Here is a 24669-nt window from a genome sequence, read left to right as displayed (position 1 = left end):
ATCCATCTCGGTTCGGTACACACACACACACACACACCCTCTTGTACGATCGCGACTCGCTTGTTCGTTGTTGCTGCCGACGCCACGAGCGCCAATCTCACGACGATTGGGTGGTGGGAAAGCAGCAGGCGGAACGCGTCCCGGTGCCGCGGTGTGGAGCGGTCCGATCGCGAGGAGTGGGGTCGATATATAAAACAACGATGTCGCGATCGCCGAAAACTCATTTCGCTCGTACCAGTCGCTTGTGCCTCACGACGGACGCACCGGACCGCAGGGCGAAAAGGTGCTCGGCCTCCAGGATATTGGCGTATGGTCCCATGCAATTGGGCCTTTCTACATGTTTGTGTGTGTACGGGTGTGCTAGTGAGGGCTCATGTAGCAGAATTAATGTGCATCTGTGTCTATGTGTCTGTATCCGACGGTGTGTTCAAGCAATTCTATCATAAGTGAGTGTAGTGGGCAAGCAGGATAACACTGCAAGGACTTCTTTTTGAATCCCGACATTTCGTTGCTCCAGTGTAGTTCGGCCAGTGCGGTTCGCTTTTTCGGGCGGCTTTTCATACCACATCACAACCATTCCCATCAAAATCATCGTGCCCACCCCGTGCTAGGGCATCGAGGACGGTTTGCCAGTGCTTTGGTCTGCTGCATCAGCATTACGTGTCGCGAACGCCGCCGGACTTCCCCATCCGCCGGTCTGGTGAATAAACTTAGTGTGGCTAGCGGATTTTAACCAAACTAAGCGGAACACACAGCAGTGTGTGTGTGTGTCTGTGTGTGTGTGTGAAGACTGGATACCTGTGCGTTAATACAGAAAACGGGGCCGATTTGACAGCGTCTGTGTCTCCGACCGGTCAGCATCGTTTGGCGAAGTGTGGCAAGTGTCGGCAGAAAGGGATTTGTTTTTCCCCAAAAGTTTTTGGTTTTACTCTTCTTCTTCCTGCACCACCGCCAGTGGCTGCACTTTTTCGCTCGACGCCCGCTCGAGGGAGACTGTGGCGCTCTGTTCAGTGCCAGTAATTTATTAGAAAGGTAAGTCCCACTTTTCTAGGACCCCACCACATTAGCCTACGTGCTTATGCGTTATAAATGTGAAGTAACGGGGTGAGTGGTATGTTTTGCTTTCCTTTTCTGTTTTTTTTTTTTTGATTTTTTTTTATTTCGATCCTTATTCAAAATATAATTTTTGTACACCTGTTAACATTAGAGAAGCTACTAGTATTGTTTTTGTGCACGTTTGTTGGGCTAAAATTCGATTTTTGAATTTAAGTGTCGTCTCCCAAGTTCGTGAATGATCGGCAGTGACCAAAGCGTCGCGGAGCAAATAAAACTAAAAAATACCGAAGGTGTGTTTAGTTCACCTAGCTCGAACCGGTTTCACGTCAGGGAATGTCCCGCGTTCGGAGACCGGTGGGATGCTTTACCACAGCCCCGGGTCCAACCGACACAGCCGCGGTGTTCCGGCAACACGCGGCAAAAACAAACCTCGCCAGCCGATCGTTACGCAGCGATCCCATTCAAACGGCCCGGGTCTTACGGTGTGGTCTTACATAAGCGAAATTCGGTCAAAATCTGACTACCCCCGGACACCGTTCGGGATTGGCACGGCGTCCACTGCGCTCGGTGTAGAGTGCGGCCATCACACTTGGCCTGATGCTTTCATCCCAGCAGCGATGATCGTTCACCAGCGTTCACCTCGTCAACGGATATCGTCACGGGTGCGGTTTCTCGCCGAGCCCAACATGCGTCATCGTGCCTTTTTGGTTAATTTATTTGAATTTCTCGCGACCTAACGTATCTTCGCGGCACGAACCGCGTGGAAATGATACGTCCGCCCGATTGCATCAACGCGGCTCGGTACGGTGAGATTAAAAGTCTCCAAAAAGCCCCCCCGAACGATCGTTGAAATGCTCCATCAGCATCTTTACCCTGCGATGACCGTGAAGGTTCACGGCAAACACTGCCACACAGAAAGTGAAAACAAGTGTACAAGTGATCAAGGATTTGTGGATGCGCAAACGCGTGTGGATCTAATTGGTACAATCAACAATACGAGAGCAGCAGCGATCGATCGGGACACGGGTTGCGGGTTGAAGGTCACCGGGAGGAAACGGTACCAAAGGCACGCAGGTGATCGCATTTTTACGACACCCAGTGGGGGACCCAAACGCAGCAATAAACACGTCGCACACACAATCGCGATGCAATAAGTGATTTGCGCGTGAGTTTGCAGTTTTTTTTCTTTCGTTCCATTTCTTACCGTCCCGTTCCAGTTCACGTCGGGCGGTGTAAATATTTCACACCGTACCTCCCCTCCTGGGAACAACGAGTGCAACTGTGCAGAAAAATGGCTCGCAAGGGGTAAGCAGTGTTAGAAGAAAAAGCCGAAAGGTGAAACAAAATATATCAACCGATCGATAGCATCGACCAAAGTGGAAAGCAAAGGCACAGTCGCGCAAACAGTTTTGAACCAGACGAAACGTTTGTCTTTTTTCACGTCGCGAAGTGTGTGTGTTTTTTTGGCCAGAAAGCTGTGTGATGTTTGTTTAGCTATTGTTTTTTAGTGTCAATTGTTTCTCTACATAAGAGCGAATCGGTAAATATTATTAAAATGTTTCCTACTGACATTGTTCGTAAGATTTTTTCCTTCACTCTGGCTTAGCTCTAGAAACACCGTTTGCAAAAGGTAATTGGTGTGAATTAATTGCTAACAATCTGTACACATTGTACACATCACACGCAAAACCATCGATACGGCGGCCGCCTGGTGACAGCGCGCCACCCAGCTCAACCTGTCACTTCCGAGGCTTTTACTGCCACGCGTTCCCGCGTTCTGCCGTTGCCGCAATGCAACCAAAAGCAAACGAACGGATTCATTCCTCACCCTCCTCCGGGGCTAGTCACAGTACTGGCCCAGTGAAAGCACCGGTACCGATTGACCTGCCCCTAGGGCTCTGGCTTGCCACGTGTCTCCACGGTGTCTAACTCGACATCCGCGACGAGCACGCCATTCACCAGCGCCCAGTATCCGGTTGAGGTGAGATAATCTCATTTATGACCAGCAGAAACTCGAACAGTTGTGCCACACACACACTCACGTGCATACTCGTGCCGTTGGGTCATTGTACGGAATGAATTAAATCTCAACCCTCAACCGCTTACAGTTAAGGGCAGTGCTTGTCTTTGGGTTGTGCTAGGGTGAGAATTGGACGAAATTGGGTTAACTGAAACCGAAAAATTATGCAGCATCGATTACGATACAAGCACTTGGCCAACTCAGCCAACGGCACGGAACGAAACGCGTTTCGAACAGGAGAATGTTACCGTTTGGTCGTGAAAATATACTGCCAAGGTCCGGACGGATGCGCGACTCAACGTAAAGAGTCTCCAACCGAGGGGCGACTGCATCGGCAGCCCAATGTTTGTTTACCGTTTTTTTGTGCATTCGGATACGGTCGAAAGAAGACTACCAGGGGGGTGGGGGGGGGGGTTGGTTCGTCTTGCGTGAGTGATAATAAGTTGCCGGAGATAAATGTAACGTCAGGCTGTGCTTCCTTTTCAGCGTCCCTGGCATCAACGGGGGGATATACCGCTTTCATGTTAGTTTTTTTTCACTTCCTCCCCTAACAAATTCATTATGTGCGGCTTCTAATTCTCATTAGCGACAGTCGAGTGGTCGACTGGCAGCATAAGCAGCCACAGTTCACCGTCACCGGAAAGCACCAGTTGGGCAAAGGTGTCATTTAATAAATGAAGGCAAAAAAGCTCCGTTGCTCTTTGTGCGCAACAGCGTTGCTTAATTTGCTCATCACTCTTGAGCGCTCCACGAGCGGCCACGAGTGCGTAATGACGCGTGATTTTACCACCTTTCGTAAAAGCAAACTCTATTTAGTGTGGAACCAAAAAGGGACCACTTCTTTGACTGTTTTGTTTGCTTAAAAGCGTTCTAGGAAGTAACAGTGTGCGAAGAAAACTTTGTTCAACCGTGCCAATCCAAAGTGGTTATTTTCAGCTCCGGGATAAAACGTCACAAGAATGGATGCTACTAAAGGGGCGAGATCCTGTTCGAGTGACGTTTCAAGTGGTTGATAAATGTGCGATGTGTCTTTTTTGTCAAGAACATAATGTGCGGCTTTGAAGACGGATTGGGGTCCGTTGATGTCATTCCAGCAATCATGCTTAAAAAGTGACATTACAACGAGTGGAAGAGAGAGAAAAAATCGCCACATTAATCTATTGCCCGGATACAAACGAAAGACTTCAATGCTCGAACTGTGCTGTATCGCGTTGACATGATCAACACTTTACCAAGCAACGCTCCACGCACACAACCGCATCAATGTGTGATTTAAAGCCTTTCGTTCGTATCGTTTGTGTGCAGTTCAATCTTATCCTTCTACCTGCCTTCGCCCAATGTTGGGCGTGTTTATGCGCGTTAACGATCGTTACATCATACCGATCGATACACCGGCGGCGCTGTGTGTTTTGTTTGCCGTTCATTTCCCACTCCCTGGATGCTGCCCAATAAGTCACTCGGCGGGACTTATTAAACGTGCGCACTAGTGGTACCAAGAAAATGTGGTAAAGGAGGAAACAAAAGAGTAAATTGCACCTTCGCTGACCTTTTGCACCTGAGTATTGGAGCGGACGCTCACGCTGTGTACGAGAGTTGCTCTATTTTTTGCAGATTTTTTTTTTGTTCAGCTTCGCACCAATTCGAAAACCCGCTGGAAATGGGGCCACCGTTTGGCTGTTTCCTTGCTCATTTGTGCTTTCTGTGGCGGTGCTGGTTGCTGTTCCGCACCCCAAAGTGGCATGACCTAATCCCGGGACTCGCAGACACACAGAGGGAGAGAGATCAATCGACCGATCGCTTGTGACGATCATTATGAGCCGACGGGTTTGCTGTGCTTTTTTTGCTGTATAATCATTCCCCCACTTTACTTCTTCTCTCTTTAATTTGCATTCCCACCTTTTGCCCATCTCATTTGCCCAAAGCACCATCCCTTGGCAAAAGACGCAAAGCTGACCGTCCCGATGAATAATGCATCTCGCCGATGGTGTGGAGAAGCCAACGCGATGCCGCCTTTCCTCCTCACACAACCATGGACGGTTTTCACTGCCGAGCCGTTTTCGCTTTCGCAGCACTCCGCACCGCAAACACGCATAACAACGGCACATTCAAATATCGTCCCCATGTGGTCCCCATGCGGTGGATCGCGGATGCTGCAACCAGTAGGGTAGGCCTGCGTTGGCCCCATTTTTGCTGGCCCGCCAATTCCAGGCCGGTCTGTTCCATTGTGCTATTACATGATGTAATGGGCATAGGGGGTACAGCAGGCTCAGCAGACTCAACCACCATGCGATCAGGTCCTCTACACTAGGTCAGACTGGGCATCGACCAGACCGATCGAATACAGTTTTTCAGATTTTGCTGCGATGCTCAAGGTTGTGCCACTGTCCGATATCGCTGCAGACCGCACATAAAGCATAAACATGTAGATACCGTTCCCTGCTGCTCATGCTCGTTGTCTTCGTCTCGCCGTCGCCATGCGCAGCAGACGATCGCCATCTACGTAACGGTTGCGCACGTGGCCCGGGTCGCACGAGCGAGGCCAATGTAAACAACATGCCCATCCACAGCCTGGCCTCGCCGTGCAAAAGGGCCAACCTGCCCGCCCGAAGGTCGTCCACTGGTGTGCACCCTGGACGGTTATCAATTCGCTTGCCGCTTCGATCCAGATCGTAGATTTGCATCGATGGAGCGAGCTGGAAATTAAGCGGGGTAGGAGGGTGAACGGTGGTTGTGAACCTGCTCGATAGCTGAGGGCAAATAATTGATGCGCAATTTCGGGAGCGCACGTTTTGATCCTTTGGCGCCACGGGCGAGCTTGCATGCAAACGATCCGATTAGCCTTGAAGAGCGTTTGTTGCCACCCACGCTGCTTCGTGGAGGAATTTACCGAAAATGCGGCTGTGGACGCCGCACCGGTGACAGCAGGCGGCAGCACGGCTAGGTGATTGTCCTTTGTCGCACATGTCGTCAAAGAGTGGCACCGGTACCGGGGTTGGCTTTTGGGTTTGGTGTGGGAAAGAATTTTAAGTTCTTGGAAAAATGGCATCCTGCTTGTGCTGTAGAGTGCCACGTGTCGGGCACCTGACAATGGCCTTTGTTTTCGATTGATTTATACAAGGTTCGTCCTTTAGACTGTAACGCTATTGTACGTAAATGAATTTTCGAAAACGGTATAGTAGTTTGAAATTAATTCCAACGATTAGGCTGAAAAGCGTGAAAAGCTTTCCGTAAGCAACCTTCAACCTGACAAGAAGATTAGAAGCATGGTCAGTGTCCGCTGATTAGCCGCGGCTCGTACTGTCGCCGGACCTAAATGCTCCGCTAAACCAAACTCTGCCCCTATCTGTACAGCATACAAAATGCGCCCATTAGAGATTGGAGCGTGAAGAATCACCCTTACAGCCAGGGGAAACGGTCCCCCTTTGTTGTTACTTTTAAAAATAGGCACCGACCAATCAGGTGGCCCTATACCAGCGCAGACGCTACGTGCCCGTGAGACTAAAGTGCGTTTCGCTGTTTCTTCACCAACGTTTGGTGCCTTCAAAAACTGGCCCATGTTTGCCTATCATCACCATCGTGAACGATGACCCTCCGTTCGTTTGCCCAAAATCAGCACAAATCTCGGTCAAACCGGTAGAACTTCGACAGGCATCGCAGAGGACCGCACAGGACACAGCCCACAATGGCTTTCGGAGCTCAAAGTTGTGAAGCACAAACAGTTTCGAACGTTGCTAAATGTTGGCAAGCAGAGCACGCGTGATGCTTTTTCCATGTTCATATCCCGATGGTCGTAGTGTGTGTACTATCATGTAAATCACCGAAAAACCATCGGCCATGAAAAACACTCCCCGCAGGCGTGTGTGAATCTTCACACTTTCAATTAAGCATTAGCAATTGCTCCGAAGCGCGTTTTGGGGATGCTTTGTGTGTACCCAACGGCTTGAGCAAACGTAAACACTGGCGCTCGGGGTAAACACTCAGCTGATGAATTAATCCACCCGGCTCGATCGCATCAAAGCCGAAGCGTCAGCGAACAAAGAATCTGGGGTTAAGAGAGATGCTGCATAATGTTTGCTCACTGTGGGGACGGGGGACACTTTTCTTCTACTGAAACCAATAACCAATGAGCATTGCAAATGCATTATGCAACGGTATGTAACTCCATGAATGACGGGGGGGAAACAGAATGCAATGGGCACGAAATACAGTTACCTCCGTTGTGCGTCACGCGGCTGACTCGCTGGGGAGGAATTTTCCTTCGCGTTGTCACCCGCTGTACCACTACCAACCCAGTGTTACGGTGTTAATTACACCTTACATCAATCTTCCCTCCCGGCTGCTGCCAATCCCGTGTGCCGTGGCAAGATCAAGTTTAAGTTCAGAGCCTGGCAAAGTGTGTGTTTATCTTTCCGATCGGCACCCATATGGAAGGCTTGCTTATTAAAATGACAAGAAATGGAGAGAGAGGAAGAGCAGCAACAGAACCTCCCATCGGCATAAACAAAACGTCACATCCAACGATCTTCGAACGACAGATTGACAGGTGACTCGTCCGGACCTCCGGGGGTTTGGTGCTTGTTTACTAACGGTAATTGATCGATGCCTGTACCGCGAGCCACCCACTTGCCTTGCTTGGGTGCTGCTTGCAACCTCAACAGTTAATTCATAACGTCACCAAGTGCATCCAATCGCGATCGCGACTAGACAATCGGTGGAGAGTTCTAGAAGAAGGGGAAAACCCACTGGACCCGAGCCGGTTCTACTTCTGCGTTTGTCAACAGTGGCCTTTTCGACAACAGGCACTGTGGCTAGAATAGTACCTCCCGTGAAGTAGTGGTCTGCAGTACCGATCAGCTGTCTTTTTTCCAGTTCCAGAACCGTCTACCGAGTCAGACGGGGTGTGCCAGCCGGAAACCCTTTCGCCCACTCGAGTGGGTTGCGTCTTTTTGCGTCACGAAGCAATATCACTTACGCACTGTTGCATATTCATCACGAGTGGTGGGTGGGTTTGAGCTTATTTTTCCACTGGGATTAAAATTAATGAATTACAATCAAAGACACATTCCACTGCTCCTGGACCAGTTCTAACAGTGCGTCGATGTAACCTTTGATGGTAGCAGCAGCAGCGATCAATCGATCACTGATCGAGCCGGAGCCGTCGCTTTCGCGACATTCCGCATAACTTATCGCGTCGGATGCTCTAATCACTATGTTGTGTGTAATCGGCAGCCTGACTTAATCATTGCCGATAACGTTTTGCATACAATCGAAGCGAAGGTTGCACAGTGGTGTAGAGGAGTTTTGCTGGGGCTATATTTTAATTATGCGGCGATCGTATAGCTTTGTCGTTTTTGGTTTTACCTCAATTTATATGCGATCGTTTCGCAATGTTTAAATTTCTGTTATGAGAGCTGGCTATCAGTGCATCTAGTTTCACCTTTTTATCTCTCCTAATTCCATTTCCATTTGGGGGGGAAATCGGGGGAACCTCCCACATCACACCGTCTCAACCGATCGTTGCAACTGGGTACAAGTTTCGTCTTGCGATCGCGCAATTTGCGTTACACATTGATTAAAAGCAAAACAAGTGGCACACACTGAGTGGCCAGGTAATTCCCATGCACTAAACGGGAACGGGCTGCAAACTACCGGGTTGACATTCTTGCGAGAAGGTTCCCTTTCCTGCCACGGCAGGGTGTCGCTCGCTGTTTAATTACCCCACATTTGTCATTGACCCGCTTTGGCGGAGCACGTCACTGCATCGCCAGTAATCGATCGCAATAGGCCACAATCCACAACCAGCCAATCCATTAAACTGCACCATCCGCGCAATTCACGCTGCTCTTCTGCCGCTCTTGCGCTGATGGCGCCTCTGACGTCGATTATGACAGTGTGCCAAATTTTCGGCCAAACTCAACCACCTCGCCCGAATGCAATATTGTGGCGCAAAACGGGCCGAGAAGCATGTGCACACGTGCGTGAATTTGCCAAACGGATTGCAAACCCGGGGCATGCCCGGCAAGCGAACATCGCACCGCTCGTGAAGTGGCGCGAAAAACACTGAACCACTGCAACGGAGAAAACCTTCGATCGACCGAACCTCGAACACAATATCCGCGCACAATATTGACACGGGGCTTATTAATAATAACAAGGGGCAGAGATTGCATTTTCGATCGTGAGTCAGGCAGAACTAACGAATCGTTTCACCGATTTAGTGCGGTTCTAACATCGATCGGGGCCTCCATTTTATTGCCCATCATCCTCGTCGGCTAAGGTCAACCAAGTTAATGAAACTCTACCTTTCGTCCCAAAAAGGGTTTTGCTCGACGATGGTGCAACATTGCGGGGCGACTGAAGGAGTGGGGTTTTCATATTGGTCGGTTTTGCATGAACAAATCTTATTAAAAGTTTTCGTGTTTCCTTCTGTTGTTGTTGTTGTTGTTGGGGTATGGCAAAGGCTATCTGTCGATCTGTGTGTGGCCGCACGCTGCACTAATCGATCTTTCCGTTTGAACAACCTCTCGCGGTGCGCGGTTACGGAAAATTGCGCTCTAGCGCGTTGCGCAAACGCTTTTCGGTAAGTGGTAGTGGTGGTGGTGCGGAAAGATGGAGCTGAAGCGGTGTGGAATTCTTTGCCATAAGGGAGCGTCCGCTGAAAGGGCGCGTCTGGACACGCCACTTGCCATGAGCGACCTTGCTACTTCCCCGTTCGCTCAAGTGAATATAAATTGCATCATTTTCATAACCATAAAACGGTCCCTACCCACCCTCCCGGCGGTCAAGTGCGATATGTTTTCATCCGTCACCAGGGTGGCACATTTAGAAGTGGCATTAGTCGGTGTCGGTCGGCGTGTCGTTTCTTTACATGTTAAAAGCGCGCACGTTCGCACACACCGCGCCATTACAACTGTTCTCGTACGCCCTGTGACATCGTGTCGATTGGCTGTCTTTTTTTTGTTTTTTGCTCGATGGCTAAGCAAATTAATCACCTCAAGTCCTGAAGCGGTTGCGTGATCGGCATCCGCGCTCGGTGTGACTCGGCTACGCATGGCTAACGGGGAGCACATCCCGAAGTGCCAGAGCGCCACCCGCTAACAGTGCCGCACAGTGACGAAAGATTCTACCCGCCCCGGCAATAGCGGCGTCAAGCGACGAACCCCTCCGGGCGTGCTGACCTTCTTTTACATTGTGCGAACTCATCCACCTGCCGTCGGTCGCATCCGATGGCAACAACTAAAGACACTCATTTGCAATGAATCTACCGCGTCTCCTCCAACCACCACCGGCTGGACATCCTCCATTACGGCGCGTGGGTATGGGGTCAGCACAAGATTAGAAGCCGAATAAAACAAACCGACCGACCGTTTCGTGAAGGCTGACGGGGACGGTGCACATTAAAAAGCTGCAGCAACAACAACAAAACAGTGCATCTACACTAATACGGCCACCATTACGGTGACCACGCCGGGCCACCACTCTCATTAGATGGGCGGTTGGCACAGCGCAAACGGTGCCAACCGACTATAAAGTTCACCAACCCCGCACAGCTGGGTGCTGGTGTTGGCTGGTGACCTGCGGGCTGATGCGCTGGGCCCGGCCCGGCCTAGCTAGGTCGAGCTAATAAAATGTTCGCTCAATGCTCTGACCTTTGCATCGTTTACTGGCTGGCTTTTAGTTTTGCGATCGAAGTAGTACTCCTGATGCCGCGGGGTGAGCTGGGTGTGACGAAACGTTGCTGGGGTGTGGGTTGCGATGTGCCGGGCGCGTACGGTGTTGATGATGTAGGACACCCTGGTGGCCGTAATCCGTGCCGTTTCATTAGCCCAAGCATTCCGGTGCCCATCGGTGCATTATTTTATTCTATTTTATTGACACTGGGCGGGAGAAAGGGATAGAGAATCTTGTTGTTTTGTAAAAAGATGTGGAAGCTTCTCTGCTGAAAGTTTACTATGTGTAGGGAGCTCGAAACGATCCATTTTCAAACGCATCTCGCATTCGCTAAGTTTATATTTTATTTTGCCTATGTTTTTTTTTGTTTACAGAAAAATGGTTATGTTATCAGATCGCAATCTGCTTCTCTTGATAAAATGAATATTAGCATTTCTAAAGTTGAAGGTCGTTCATATACTCACAATGCAGATTTAATCTCTCGTGTGAATTTGTGTTGATGTTTTGTCCTATATTGTGGTCTATATGATTCTTTAATGTATTCCATTTTTTAGATTATCACCTTAACCTTTGTAATGCAATCGTACATCATAATGGTGGAATACGCTTTCGAGCGCTTTTCAACCAACGAAACCATCGATTTCTCACCTCACTGTTTATAATTAACTTAAAAAGGCACATAACACCATCCCACATTGCTTCACTTACCTTCAACTCACACACGCACACACACTCAGTGACAGTGGAAAAGTTTGTCTCCCACAGCCAGCCAAACGAAACCCCAACCCATCCTTTCGCGCAACTCGCGACAGTTGGCGTTACTGTTATGTTGACAATTTGCGTTCCGCAGCTCGGGAAGGACACCCAGTTTGCGAATGCAAAGCATTCTACACCCGTAGGAGACCCGGAATAAATATTCATTCTGTTTTTCTTCCTGGGTACGGAGACCGGTCCAAGCAAAAACCGGGTCGATGCCAATTCCGCACAACTCGATCTACCGAACGGCTCACCGAAAGCTGATCTTGTTTCGCGCATCCAATACTCTGTGGCGGCCATGGCGAAACGTAAAAAAAACAAAACCAGTTGCGTCCAGGAACTGGGGTTTTATTGGTAGTGCGAAATTTTAAAACCCATCGTATAAGCCAAAGCTCAAGCTCAAGATCTGCATCACATCAGGTGTGTGCGAGCGTAGTCAAGCAAATTTAACCACCAAACAAGCACACAGCTGTTCCCAACTGATAGTTGTCGGCGGAAGTCGAACTTCTTGGTGCCGTTTATGGTGCGAAGTTGTATCATACTATTTATTGCCACGATGGAAGCGATTCTGAAGGATCTGATTTAACGTTCACATGGCCCCAATGGCATCGTAAAATCTCCGTTTCGTAAATCTCCGTGCGGAGTGGCGGAGATCCAAAGACATTCAAAACAAACACCGCACAGAACCTTCTCGATCCATTGTGCCATTAATTGATTTGTTTACCGCAAAACGCTCAAAGACCGAAACTACTTTCCCTGTGGTCTGTTTGCTCTGTGGTCTCGTATTCGTAGCGAAGCGAACAATTATCAAACAGTGCAAAGGTTGCACACCGGCCTACATTCCGCCGCAATCCACGCGTTGAGTGTTTGCAGTTGAAGAAGAAATGTCCAGTTCGCTTCACGGTTGACAGCGACATGCCGGAAGTCTGTTGCGCCTGTCTGTTACCCGGGCAGGGCGATACGATTACGCGCGTACCGTTTTTGACGTCAGAGCTGCGAGGCAGGACCGAGACCGGGCGGTATTTACACAAAGTGAGAGTTAGGGAGTGGGCCGCCGGGACAACAAATACTTTCTCACCGTAATCGACTGTTCTAGAACCTTTTCCTTTCACTTGTACTCTTGACTTATGTTGATGTTTTTTTCTTTGTGTTTGCATTTCTTTCATTCCAGTAACACGGCGGAAGCTAGCAGTTAAAGCCACCGAAACACGATGGAGCTTATCACAAATGTGCACCAGGGCTGGCGGTACCTGATGGACGAGCTGTCCGATCCGCGGACGCGCGACTGGCCCCTGATGAGCTCACCCTTTCCCACCATCGGCATCAGTCTGTGCTATGCTTATTGCGTTAAGGTAAGCGCTGTGGAGGGAATGATTTGTGAAATTTCGTAACGAGCTAGGATGGGTCAACGGCGTTACCGTTGACATTGCAGGGTGGAATCTGCGGAATCTGGGGAATACGTGGTGCAGTGATACTTGACGCTTACAAAAAGCAAGGGGGCAAGTAAAAGGGCAGAAATTATTGTTTTCTATAATGCTGATAATATTTTGCTTTTACATAACTGTCCGTCACGAAGACTTCTTAATTATTGGAGATTCCTTTTCTGCTTTTCTGCTTCTTGTACATAGAGACATTGATGCTATATTGGTCTCATTCCTCTCGTAACTTCAGCCATGTATAGTAAGAAGCTTAATTAACAGCCAATATTTTTCAAGCTGGTATTACAGCATAGCAATTCTACGATCTAACAACGATGTTTGTCAAGGGATTAAACTCCTTGCTTCTCGTCGACTGGGCTAACTATCGTATCATCGAGAAATCAACCAAGTCACTATAAGCCAAACCTATTGCAACTATGGACATAGATCAATAAACGTTGTTACCCCAAATAATAACCAAAACTAGAAGAATCACTTTGGGGGAGCTATTCTTGCTTTATAAGAAAATTAATAAGAATGGAAAGATCACGATCATTAAATTGCTCAATATTAAACAATAGAAGTATAACATTCTGAAAAATCTTACAATATTAACACATAATATATTCACAAAACAAAGTGTTTGTTGTCGTTTAGTCCAATGGAATTGATTTCAATAATAAAGTTTAAAATTCAATTGCATGCTTCCAGTAAGATCTACCCGAAAGTCATTGCGAAAGGAAACCATCACAGTCCTGTAAGAACTGTATATGTAGAACGCCACAGACACTATCACCAATCCAAAGGTTATGATTGTATTTCATTCCTTCCATTCAAAGCCGCACAAATCTTTCGGGTGGAATGTCCGCAGCGCAAAAAAAAACATCCTTCAGACACTGCAGGAAGTACCCAGTTTGTTTGCACTTACTTTTCCAGCAAACCACAAAAAAACCAGGGCTACGGATCAACACAGAGTGCAGTGGGAAAGGTTTGGCGCGATCGGGAACCCTACTCCCTTCACCGATAACACAACCGTAGCCTGGCCTTGCACAACAGCTACAAAAATACCATCTCGCAAGTGAATGTTTCCTTCGAGAAACATCATCTTACGCGGATTGGTCGCTCGCTGGTTGTTTTTGTGTATGTTTGTGTTCGTACGATTCATTGCACCACTTCATCCGAGATGAGTTTATCACATTGACCTTCGATGGACGGTTTTATGCTTACCGGTATCGTTTTCGGTGCGACATTGAACTCACATCCCTCGGCATGTCTGTGTGTATGTGTGTGGTGTAAATTGAATCGTGACAAAATTGTGTGCGCTCTCCCTCGCTCCTCGCTTCTGCTGCACGCTAACCATCCAGCTGAGCGCTGGAAAACTGCACCCCGGTGCAAGTTCACTGTCAGCCCGTTCCACGGCCAGTGCACACATTGTTGCCCAGCCGACCGGTGGGAGTGCATTGGAGCAGCAAGAAAGCAAAAGATAATTTTATCTTTTCACACCTCACTAAGATCTTGAACCGTGCGGATATGGACAAAGCTTTCCGTCTTCGTGTATGCTTCGCCGGCGTCCACCTGGCGTTAGGTAACGGTAGAAACGAATTAATTTTCATTCCAATGCGATTACGTCGGTCCGGACGTCATCTGGTTGCAATAAAGGGTAAAACTGAATTGAAAATACACAGAAGGTCTCATGAGTAAATGTTTCAATTTTCCCTCTAATTAACCCAGAAAGTCAGGTTTGCAATGTGCACGCGTTACAATAGGTATCGTGATAAATGTATTAAGGGTGCAAAAATGCGAAAAAAAAGTGATGTAGCAATGAAAATCCCGAAATTATGGCCTAGCATTTCTATCCAACGTGTGTAAACCGTTATTACTGTATTTTTTGGCGTAGAAGATAGCTCAATTAAAATGAATTTAGTGATTTTAGTTTTTTCTTGAATTGAATTTTTAATCCTGAAAATATGAATCAGGCTAAGCTAACTTGCAAAAAAACTTCAAAAAAAAGGAGAAAATGAGTAAAACCATAAGGAACGAGTGATAAATACGTAAGAGAACAAAACGAATAATGAAAAGGGAACTAAATCAGCAAAAAAGCACATTAGTAAATCTAATTTGAAGCAAGAAAACACAACAGACATCAAAAAGCTCTTTTTTTTTGTTTCGCTACATTTTCTCGCCTTCGCGCCGACATTCATTCCACATAATTCCTTTTGCATGACTTTGCCCAGTTTGTAAGCTTGATATATTGATCTTTATTTACGAATCGAAGAAATGCTTCCGATCCCCACGTCCTTGAACCACACCACCGTTCGTCACATTACCACCTGATTGATCTTAAGCCCCCACAACACAAAGCATTCCAACGTTCGGATGCATATGACTTGCATTGCCGAGCCGTTCACCTGCAGCAGGGTTCGCTAACCTCACCATAGTGGGGAATCCCCTCGATGGGATCGTCTTCTAGAACCTGGACTTAATTGCCTTTGGAGAGAAACAGATTTCCAACAGGAGATTGTGTTTGCCAGTCAATTATCCAGCTTGTTTCTCAATGTTCCCGGCTTGCCTAACGATTTGCGTCTCTGTCTCTCTATCGTCCCCCAGGTCTTAGGTCCCCGGCTAATGGAAAACAGGAAACCCTTCGAGCTGCGTAAGGTGCTGATCGTGTACAACTTCCTGCAAGTGCTCTTCAGTACGTGGCTGTTCTACGAGGTAAGGCGCCCCAAAACAATGGTTTCCAATAAGGTTACCCAGTTCCGTTGACCCCACCGGCAACGAGGCAACGCTTTGTGTGCCTTTCACTTTTTGTTTACCAACCATATGTGCGCTCCCCTATCTCGCCAACATAATTCACCCATCCTTGATTCGTGCCATTTCCCGCAGGCATGCGTTTCCGGCTGGCTCGCCGGGTACAGTCTGCGCTGTCAACCGGTTGACTACTCCCGCTCACCGATGGCCCTGAGGGTAAGAGAAACTTGTTGTTCCGTGTCCTTTGCCTACCCACAGATCGCTTATTTTCCTCGGGTTTTTATTTCCCACTCCCCCCCCCCCCTCCTTCTGTTTCCAGATGGCGTCCGGTTGCTGGTGGTACTACTTCTCCAAGTTTACCGAGTTCTTCGATACGATTTTCTTCGTGATGCGCAAACGGTACGATCAGGTGTCGACGCTGCACGTCATCCATCACGGCATCATGCCAGCGTCGGTCTGGTGGGGAGTTAAGTTTACGCCAGGTTAGTACAACATAAATAGACAGTTTCAGTTTTGCATGCTGACGCGCTTGCCCAACATCGACCACCCGAAAATACGCACAGAAATACGCTGTTGCAAACACGCGCAGCGCACCAGTGCGGTGGCAATGAGTTTTCTCTTTCACGCTTGCTGAGACGTATTGATTAGCTGGCACCAGCCACCGGCTCACAGGTGTTTGCCACAGCCCACCGTTACACAACCGAGAAGCAGACTGAAGAAATGATATTTAGCAAAGCAAACCATCAACACAATGCGAGGGATGGGAATAGACCTCCCAGGCCCCTCTTTGGTAGCTGTACAAATACAAATTTATCATGACAATGTCATGTTTCGTTGGCACCTAACGAGCATAGGTCACACAGAGCCGTACGCCTTCCATTCCATTCCACGGCGCAAGATTGAATGTGTCGCTGAAGAAGCGCCCAACAGCGGCGGCAGCGTTTCCACTTCAGCTACCGTACTTGGGACCTTTTGTGACTAATGGTAGTCAGGGCAAAGTTTTCGCTTCTTTTTATCTCTCTCTCTCTTAAACGTTTTCGCTTCCCACTGAGTGTCAACTAACGAAATGAATGAAATGAAACCATCATCATCAGTGTGATGGGTAAGGCTCTTTCCTGTCAGTGGGTCAATGTTTGGCTCGCTTGCTAATTGAATTACTATTCCGCTTGAACAAACAGCCATGTGCAACATCATGCTGACTCTGAGGAGGAATTTCAGAGGGCAGCAAGAAAAAAATGGAAGGAAAAATGATAAATGTGTTCAATTAATTTTCACACCAGTTTTGGAAAAGAAATCCCAGATTTGTCTTAATGGTAATTGAGTAGGTGTTTGAGGGTTGTTTTTTTGTATGGAGGACTGTTGAAACTCCATTGACTTGGTATCATCAGAACCCAAAAAGTGATCGTAATATTTAGTTTTTTTTGTTTGTATAACACAATGTAAAATGTACAATAATTATTAAATATCGAAACATCGATCTACGTCTCGCTCAACGACTAAACAATTAACGACTTTTTCTGGTGAAACCATTCCACTTACTCGACCTTCTATCCATCTCTTGTTCCAGGTGGACACAGTTCTTTCTTCGGTCTGCTAAACACCTTCGTGCACATCATCATGTACACCTACTACATGTTGGCCGCGATGGGACCGAAAGTACAGAAGTACCTCTGGTGGAAGAAATACCTGACCGTGCTGCAGATGGTAAGTGCTAGTGATAGAAAACCTTCATTAAACAACAGCAAAAGAATCACGCCAATACTTCGTTCTTCGTTCGTTCGCTACCCAGGTTCAGTTCATCTTGGTGATGGGACACGCTTTCCAGCTGCTGATCTGGAACGAGTGCAACTATCCGATCGCGTTCGCTTACTTCATCGGTGCCCACGCCGTCATGTTCTACTTCCTGTTCTCGAACTTCTACAAGCAGGCGTACACCGTGCGAAAACAGGTGAGTGGTCGTTAATTTCCGGCTTTCCGGCAAACCATTGAATGTCACTCACCGTGCGTCTCTTGATTTTGATCTTCCGTTTCCATCCAGGCAAAGAAGGAAAAGGCTGAACAGATGGCACTCACCAACGGTAACCTTGAGTCGGTGCCGAACAAGAACATCTCGAATGGACACGCGGTCCCGCATACCGCAAGCAACGGCAAGCCGGACTTTTATCAGACCCTCGACAAAACGATGGAGGACAGCTACTCGACCACGCGGCACCGTGCGTTCGTCGGGTTCGGTAGTAATTAGATGCACACGACGGGAACGACGGTGCTAAGCGTAGAAACTAAAACCGAATGGAAGAAACAAAAGAAGACCGGTGCCTTTTTACTGTGATCGGTTATGAGCGCTCCAGCATCCAGCATGGCTTCGCTGCTCTGCGCACGCACGGAAGATGTTCGCAAAAACAGGAGCCACGCCATCCCCCTGCATCCCGCTAAAACCCTCCTTCCTTCCTTCGCCAGTTAAATCACCCTCCCGGAGCTCAACGCTGTTTGCTTCCCGCACGCTGCCAGTGATGATTGTCTTATTTTGAAGAGAGATGGGTTAGGAAATAGATTCAACATGCTTTATTTTCAACCCAATCACCCTCTAGCCCTCCCCCCCCCCACTCCCCTCAAACCACCCCATTTTTGGACGAATGTTTCTATACTTTTACTCGGGTCAGCGGATTGGTGTGAACATTTTCACAATTCCCCCGTTTGACCGGCTCACAGTGAGGAGCTAGCAGGAAAACGGAAGCCGTTAGGTCATTAGCTCAACGTCGGTAGGTCGATAGGTGATAAGCTCAAGAGCGTAGTGTAGCGATAAATAGCGTTGTAAGCCAGTTAGACGATATCACACCAGCATCGTTTCGGTGGATGTTCAAAGATTTCTTGTACTGTATGATAAGGACACATCTATTGAGGCTCGTTCACTCTCATGCACATGCCTCATCAGCAGGCTCCACCACCTCGGTAGCGGTGGATGGTCTAAAATACACCCAACTAGCCTCTTTTCTTCTTCTTTTTATTACCCAATATCTCTCTGTCTCGTATCCTTTGCCTTAGTCTACTGTAAATTATTAAGCGATTGCAAACGCCACAGGATCGTGCTTAATCGAATTTGTTGCCAGAGGTACGGTGAAATGAAGCGGATGGTCTCGATAGCCGAAACAGACATCATTTCTTTCCTTAGTATGTAACAAATCATTAAGTAATCAGCGATAATTGAAGCGCAATGCGATTCGTTATGCTCTCGCAAAACTGGTATTGGTAAAATCGACAAAAAACTGGTACTGTACAATATTGATAATAAAAAAAGTCATAAAATTCAACCCCTTGTTTTTACTGTACTTGCTGTTAATTAGTCTTTAATGTGTGATCGTTTGAAGAATGTTTGATCGATGTTGGAGGTAATTTGAACCACCTTGCAACATACATAATTGATATTTAGAAATTGGCTTCATAATTGGAGCAGGAGATGGCAATGCATTAATGAACCATACTCACGAAACTTCATGTGTACATTTGGAATTTTAACCTGGTATGCACTCGTGGTTTCACTTGTACTTCTTCTTCTTATATGGTGAAACACCTGTATTTGGTCAAGGCCTATCTTAGCGACTAATGGGCATTAGTTAACCCATAGAAGAATAGTCAGCCTCCTATTAAAAAAAAACAGGTAACAGTATAAGAGGCACGGTTCATAGGGGGAATGAACCGAGAATTTCGACATATCACGGCCTGACTCCAACATTGCCAAATGTCTCAAGTGAAGGACTTTCAGAATAAGAAATATAAATATTATACCGAAAACTGTGTTGAACAACACGAACTATTTTCTTTCTTTAATTTAAAGTTGGCCACGTGGTGACTGTTCGTTATGGCGCGCAAAAGCGCACATACAGTGGAGCGCCGTTTATCCGGGTACCTTTTATCCGGCTTTCCGTTTATCCGTGCTGATGAGAAATGACAGTTCAATACAAAAGTGACATTGCGTTATGAGGAGGATATTTGAAAAAGCGGTTATAAGAGCACATTGTCATTACAAAAACACTATAATGCATGGCAAATTTAAAATATTCTCTTTGGAAAAACATGAAGTTAGTAAAAACTGGGTTATTTTTATCAAAAAATAAGAAAAATTTCCAAAACATAACCAGGAATTAATGATAAAATATATCATTTGACTCATTATCCGTGTTATTCGCTTATCCGGGCGAGGTCAAGTCCCGAGAAGCCCGGATAAACGGCGCTCCACTGTAGTTCTTTCGTTAAATTACTTTCGTCCAAGACGAAAGTGGGGAAGAAATTGTATCTAGTTGTTCATCCGTTTGAAATTTAAAATAAACACACAAAGCACTCTTACATAAATATTTAATATTTTCTTACACGAACTAGAGCTCAAATAAAGCAGCTGTAAAATAAAAATTGTGGAAAAAGCATGGATTTTATTCCTACAGCACACCGTGCTTCGTTTTCTTCTGTCAAGCGACACATCCAGCTGTCACTATGACACTTGCCCATTGACCAACCTGTTTTCTGTGCAATTTGACAAAAACAATCCATCGTCGTGAAATTGTCTTATCCATCCGCATCGACACAGGAAAAATGGCAGCATCCGGAAAATTCACTATTTTGGTAAGTACTTTCGCACGCCTAGAACCAACGAAAACTCCACATCTTTCGCGGCAGGAAGCGCGTCCCATCGCTTCCAACCCGCTGCACACACTGCATCCTCGCGGATCCAAGTGTGTTGGTTATGTGATGGCCAAACAGGGTTATGTAATTTTAATTCCGGCAAAAACATTTACAGGCTCGTCAACTGAGCACCAGCTCGGCCGCCGCTCAGCTGGTCAAGCCACCGGTGCAGGTCTTCGGACTGGAGGGCCGCTATGCCTGTGCGCTCTATTCCGCTGCCTCCAAGACCAAGGCGCTCGATGCGGTCGAGAAGGATCTGAAGGGGCTGCAGAGCCAGATGCGCTCGGATCCGAAGATGCGCGATCTGCTACGTGACCCGACGACGAAGCGCAACGTAAAGGCCGCCGCACTGAAGGATGTCGCCGCTAAGGTGAAGTTCAACGCTGCCACCGGCAATCTGCTCACCCTGCTGGCGGAGAACGGTCGCCTCGGCCGCCTGGACGGTATCATCAACGCGTACAGCCTGATCATGGCTGCCGAGCGGGGCGAGGTCGTGTGTGAGGTGAAGACTGCCAAACCGCTGGATGATGCCCAGCGCAAGCAGCTGGAAAATGCTCTCAAGGTAAGCGCAAGCCAGTGCTTCGGATGTTTAAATCCATTTACAATATGGTATTTTTAACATTTTTTTAGGCATTCCTTAAGCCGAACCAAACGATCCAGCTCACGGCTAAGGTTGACCCGGCACTTATTGGCGGCATGGTTGTTTCGATCGGTGATAAGTACGTCGACATGAGCGTTGCCAGCAAAATCAAGAAGTACACCGACGTCATTACGGCGCCCGTCTAAAATGTAAGCAAAATCATCTACAAACACACCGGCCCCAGTACGGGTAGTACGGGCTCTACGATGTGGGTGTGCCGGGAGACGTGGTGCGTGGTTGCGTCCTAGCTGACGGTTAGTGTTTTGCAATGTGCTATAGCCGCGGGTCGTTGCGAATACTGGCCATATAGAATGTATGATGTTCAGTACAGCCGAAACAGAATAAAAATGTTCTCCTTAAAGGATTCGAAACTTAAACGACGTTTCCCTCGAATACATTCGAAGTTAAATTAAATGGCTTTTAATCCAAAGCCTAAGGACGAACCACTACCGTCGTGAATTGTACAATGTGCTATGTGAGGTCCTGATAAGTTACCAGGTGAGTAAAAATATACGGCTTTTCATCCGATCATTCGGACTTTCGGTGGGGCCATACAATCATCCGGGGTTCGATAACTTACTTACTTACTTATCCGGCGCTACAACCGCTTTGTGGTCTTAGCCTGCCTCAGGAGTGTCCGAAACCGCTCGCGGTCTCGCGCCTTCGTCTGATCAGTTCGGGGTTCGATAACAATGTATTCTTTTTCTTCTTCTTTGGCTCAACAACCGACGTCGGTCAAGGCCTGCCTGTACCCACTTGTGGGTTTGGCTTTCAGTGACTAATTGATTCCCCCCCATAGCAGGATAGTCAGTCCTACGTATGGCGGCACGGTCTATTTGGGGATTGAACCCATGACGGGCATGTTGTTAAGTCATACGACTGTACTACGAGACCGGCGCTCAATGTATAACAAATGGCAAATGAAAAAACTAGCTGATTTTTTTAATCCACCAAAGACAGTATATTTAGCACTTTAATAGGGAATTTACTACGAGATAAATTCCACCCAATTACAGATAATTCTCTTGATTTCGTCGTGTTGTGTTGTCCGATCCATATTCGAGATATACCATGCTGTTCCTACCACTACTAGGAGCCATAGGACCAGAGATGACGACCTCAAACATGGAAACGTATGGAACGTCTGCGTTATACTGACCATAGTGTGTTTGTGTTCACCTTGCTCGGTGTCCGTTTTGTAATACTAGGTATAAATAATGGTTACGATTAGGGATTATTGGAATTCTGCTGCGAAGAGCGGGCTACCATCGGCCGCTAATGTGACAAAACCCTGTTTACGTTTGGTGCAATGTACACCGCCACATAAATAAAATGCAATGATTTGGTACCGGTACACAATAATTTGCAGTTACTTTTTGAAGGATCGTCATTTGCTTGACTCGTTAGGTAAGATTTTCGGCCTTTGTGAACCGTCTGGTGGCTTTCCTAATGCTCATTTCCCCTCGTCAGCTCGTAATGCCTAGGATGCCTTTTCCTCCTCATCCTCTACCTCGTCTACCTCTTCCTCATCACCCTCTTCGCCAAACTCTTCCCCACCATCGCCATCTTCGTCATCCTCCGGTTCGACCTCGATATCCGGCACCAGATAGTATTGCAACGGGTTCGGCCACAGATCGTCCTTGATCAGCTCGGCAATGTCGTCATTGATGGGATCATTATTATCCGTGAACCAGTCGAAGAAGGTTCGGTTCTCCAGGCCGCGCTTCCGACGGTTGTTGGCCACCTTCTTTGGCAGCACCTTCGTGAGATCGTGATCCGGCTTCCATTTGATCGCTGTGCTAGTCGAGGATGGGCTTTCTAGCAAGACAAAGCAAATAAAAAAGTACCCGGCTTTAGTAAATTTGCATAGTTTTGGCTTCTTCTCTATTTCCGATTGACCCATCGCTTACCTCCATTCGAGCCGAGCTTAAACTCTTTAGTTAGCACGGTGTTTTCGAAAAATGGATTTTCCTCAAAGTGGAACAGAATCCGATATCCGCTCTTGATGTCCTCAAACTCCTCCACCTCGAGCTTCTCGAGAAACTGAAGGCAGTCCTCTTCCTCCTCCTCGAGGATGCCCGATATTTGTGGATGGTTCATAATCGCAGTCATCCAAAAGGAAGGAATGCGCTTGATAAACTCGTTCCGCTTCCGGTAGTACGGCTTCCGCAGCTCGTTGTACTTCTGCTCCACCTTCAGTATCTCCTCACTCGCCTGCTCGTTCAGCGCATCGATCTCGTTCTGGCAGGTATCGACCGCCTCCAGTGCCTCTGGTTCCTCCTCGAGCGCGTCCGATTTCTTTGCCTTCTTAGCCGTGGAAGCCATGGTGGGAAGTTGAATTACACTCTATTGCTGGGTTCCGATTTTCTTAGCTCTTCAGCCCACAAGCTCCCGGGCAAAACAAATCGCGCGAAGCACTTTACCGCGCGCTCACACAAACACAACACAACCACACACACACACTAGCGCGCGTAGCCAGCCTCACCGGCGTTTGGTAAACGCAGCAAGTGTACCTGCGCTGGTTGGGCTGTGCGGAAAGCGATGGCAATTGTTTTCCCGATTGCACCTAATCTACCACTGTACTTTGATAAATTCTTTTCCTTACGACAAACGCGCCAATCAGAGATGGTTCGAAAAAACTTGTATTGCTTGTGGCCTTTTAACAATTGTGCTTTTTCACGATATGACGTCCGATGCGCAACTTCGGCTTGCAAAAAACCGGTACAAATCCCGTACAACATGGCGAGGGTTTTTGACGTAAACAAATCGCTGCATTTCGCTCGCTTTCTCTACCCGTCCTTTGCTCGCCTACAGTGCTCGTTTCGAGGTGAGTTTTTGAGCTCCCACTTCATTACAAACGCTTCGCTTCCATTTTTTTCTTTATTTTTAAAGAGACTTGGAGCCAATTGGCCTCATTCACTTCTTACTTCGCTTCCATGTTTGTTCATATGCCTTTCGTTGTGTTGGTGACAATTTAATTTTACCTAAGAAGATTCCTGTCATAATAAATAGTGCATAGTTAACCACCAAATGAGTAAGTTGACTTTTATTTTCTCTCCATTTGATCTTTAAGGCCAAAAATGCACGGACAGGAATTTCGCGGCCGCGGAATTCCGCCTGCTGACAAACCCATGTACAAACTGTCAACGGCAACTTTTCCAAACTGTCCTATCCATAAAATTTTCAGCAGGCGTAATTCCGCGGCCGCGAAATTCCAGTCCGTGTATTTTCGGCCTAACAGGAACATGTACGAGCAAGTGAGACAGCGGAGCGAAGATGCACACACATGGAATGAAGGAGCCCTGGGGAAAAATGTGGGAAGGGAGGGGGGAGGTGGAGTGTATTTATTTTTTTTGGCCATTTAATGTTGTCCACCAAAAAAGTCGCACATCATCACGAGCGTTTAGGCGACGGTCTTGAACTCTCAAAACCCCTCACAACGCCTTTCAAAAACACTCGCCAGCGAGGGTAAACCACACCGATTTGGAGCGTTCGGATCTCATGAAAACCGGTTTTTGCTTCATGTCACTCACTGTACTAAAAACGGATCCAGTCGTTCTAACTCCATCAATGTCCCTTCTATTTGTGATCCGTGTGTTTTAAAATTACTTGCAAATGCTATTAAACTTAATGTGCTATTTTTTACATTCATCACAAGTTCTTTAAATTACGTTAAATTAAAA

General features: G+C 47.3%; 3 protein-coding genes across 3 annotated transcripts; 2 read left to right on the top strand and 1 right to left on the bottom strand.

The window, feature by feature from the left end:
* Positions 1–210: 210 nt before the first annotated feature.
* On the top strand, positions 211–18980 carry LOC120894833 (elongation of very long chain fatty acids protein). The gene is made up of 8 exons (XM_040297680.1): positions 211–1032; positions 12675–12855; positions 15529–15636; positions 15808–15888; positions 15992–16154; positions 17240–17376; positions 17462–17620; positions 17711–18980. The coding sequence occupies exons 2-8, from the start codon at positions 12715–12717 to the stop codon at positions 17912–17914; spliced, it is 993 nt and encodes a 330-aa protein (XP_040153614.1). The 5' UTR covers positions 211–1032; positions 12675–12714; the 3' UTR covers positions 17915–18980.
* Positions 18981–20150: 1170 nt separating this feature from the next.
* On the top strand, positions 20151–21357 carry LOC120896544 (ATP synthase subunit O, mitochondrial). Its single transcript, XM_040300734.1, has 3 exons — positions 20151–20286; positions 20462–20908; positions 20977–21357. The coding sequence occupies exons 1-3, from the start codon at positions 20257–20259 to the stop codon at positions 21130–21132; spliced, it is 633 nt and encodes a 210-aa protein (XP_040156668.1). The 5' UTR covers positions 20151–20256; the 3' UTR covers positions 21133–21357.
* Positions 21358–21923: 566 nt separating this feature from the next.
* LOC120896371 (protein SET) lies at positions 21924–23705 on the bottom strand. The gene is made up of 2 exons (XM_040300423.1): positions 22897–23705; positions 21924–22804 (listed from the first exon to the last, which is right to left on the bottom strand). Exons 1-2 carry the CDS (start codon positions 23309–23311, stop codon positions 22467–22469), a joined length of 753 nt encoding a protein of 250 aa, XP_040156357.1. The 5' UTR covers positions 23312–23705; the 3' UTR covers positions 21924–22466.
* Between the last annotated feature and the right edge of the window lie 964 nt (positions 23706–24669).

The sequence above is a fragment of the Anopheles arabiensis genome, chromosome 2 (assembly GCF_016920715.1).
Source record: "Anopheles arabiensis isolate DONGOLA chromosome 2, AaraD3, whole genome shotgun sequence".
In the NCBI taxonomy this organism is placed as follows: Eukaryota; Metazoa; Arthropoda; class Insecta; order Diptera; family Culicidae; genus Anopheles; species Anopheles arabiensis.
This window is presented reverse-complemented; position numbering and strand designations above follow the sequence as displayed.

Excerpts from the sequence above, each read along its gene's own strand:
- LOC120894833 (XM_040297680.1), top strand. The coding sequence starts at position 12,715 with ATGGAGCTTATCACAAATGTGCACCAGGGCTGGCGGTACCTGATGGAC. Across the intron at positions 16,155-17,239 it reads GGGAGTTAAGTTTACGCCAG|GTGGACACAGTTCTTTCTTC; the intron begins GTTAGTACAACA and ends CTCTTGTTCCAG. Across the intron at positions 17,621-17,710 it reads CGTACACCGTGCGAAAACAG|GCAAAGAAGGAAAAGGCTGA; the intron begins GTGAGTGGTCGT and ends GTTTCCATCCAG.
- LOC120896544 (XM_040300734.1), top strand. The coding sequence starts at position 20,257 with ATGGCAGCATCCGGAAAATTCACTATTTTG. Across the intron at positions 20,287-20,461 it reads CCGGAAAATTCACTATTTTG|GCTCGTCAACTGAGCACCAG; the intron begins GTAAGTACTTTC and ends AAACATTTACAG. Across the intron at positions 20,909-20,976 it reads AGCTGGAAAATGCTCTCAAG|GCATTCCTTAAGCCGAACCA; the intron begins GTAAGCGCAAGC and ends ACATTTTTTTAG.
- LOC120896371 (XM_040300423.1), bottom strand. The coding sequence starts at position 23,311 with ATGGCTTCCACGGCTAAGAAGGCAAAGAAATCGGACGCGCTCGAGGAG. Across the intron at positions 22,805-22,896 it reads TAAGCTCGGCTCGAATGGAG|AAAGCCCATCCTCGACTAGC; the intron begins GTAAGCGATGGG and ends TTGTCTTGCTAG.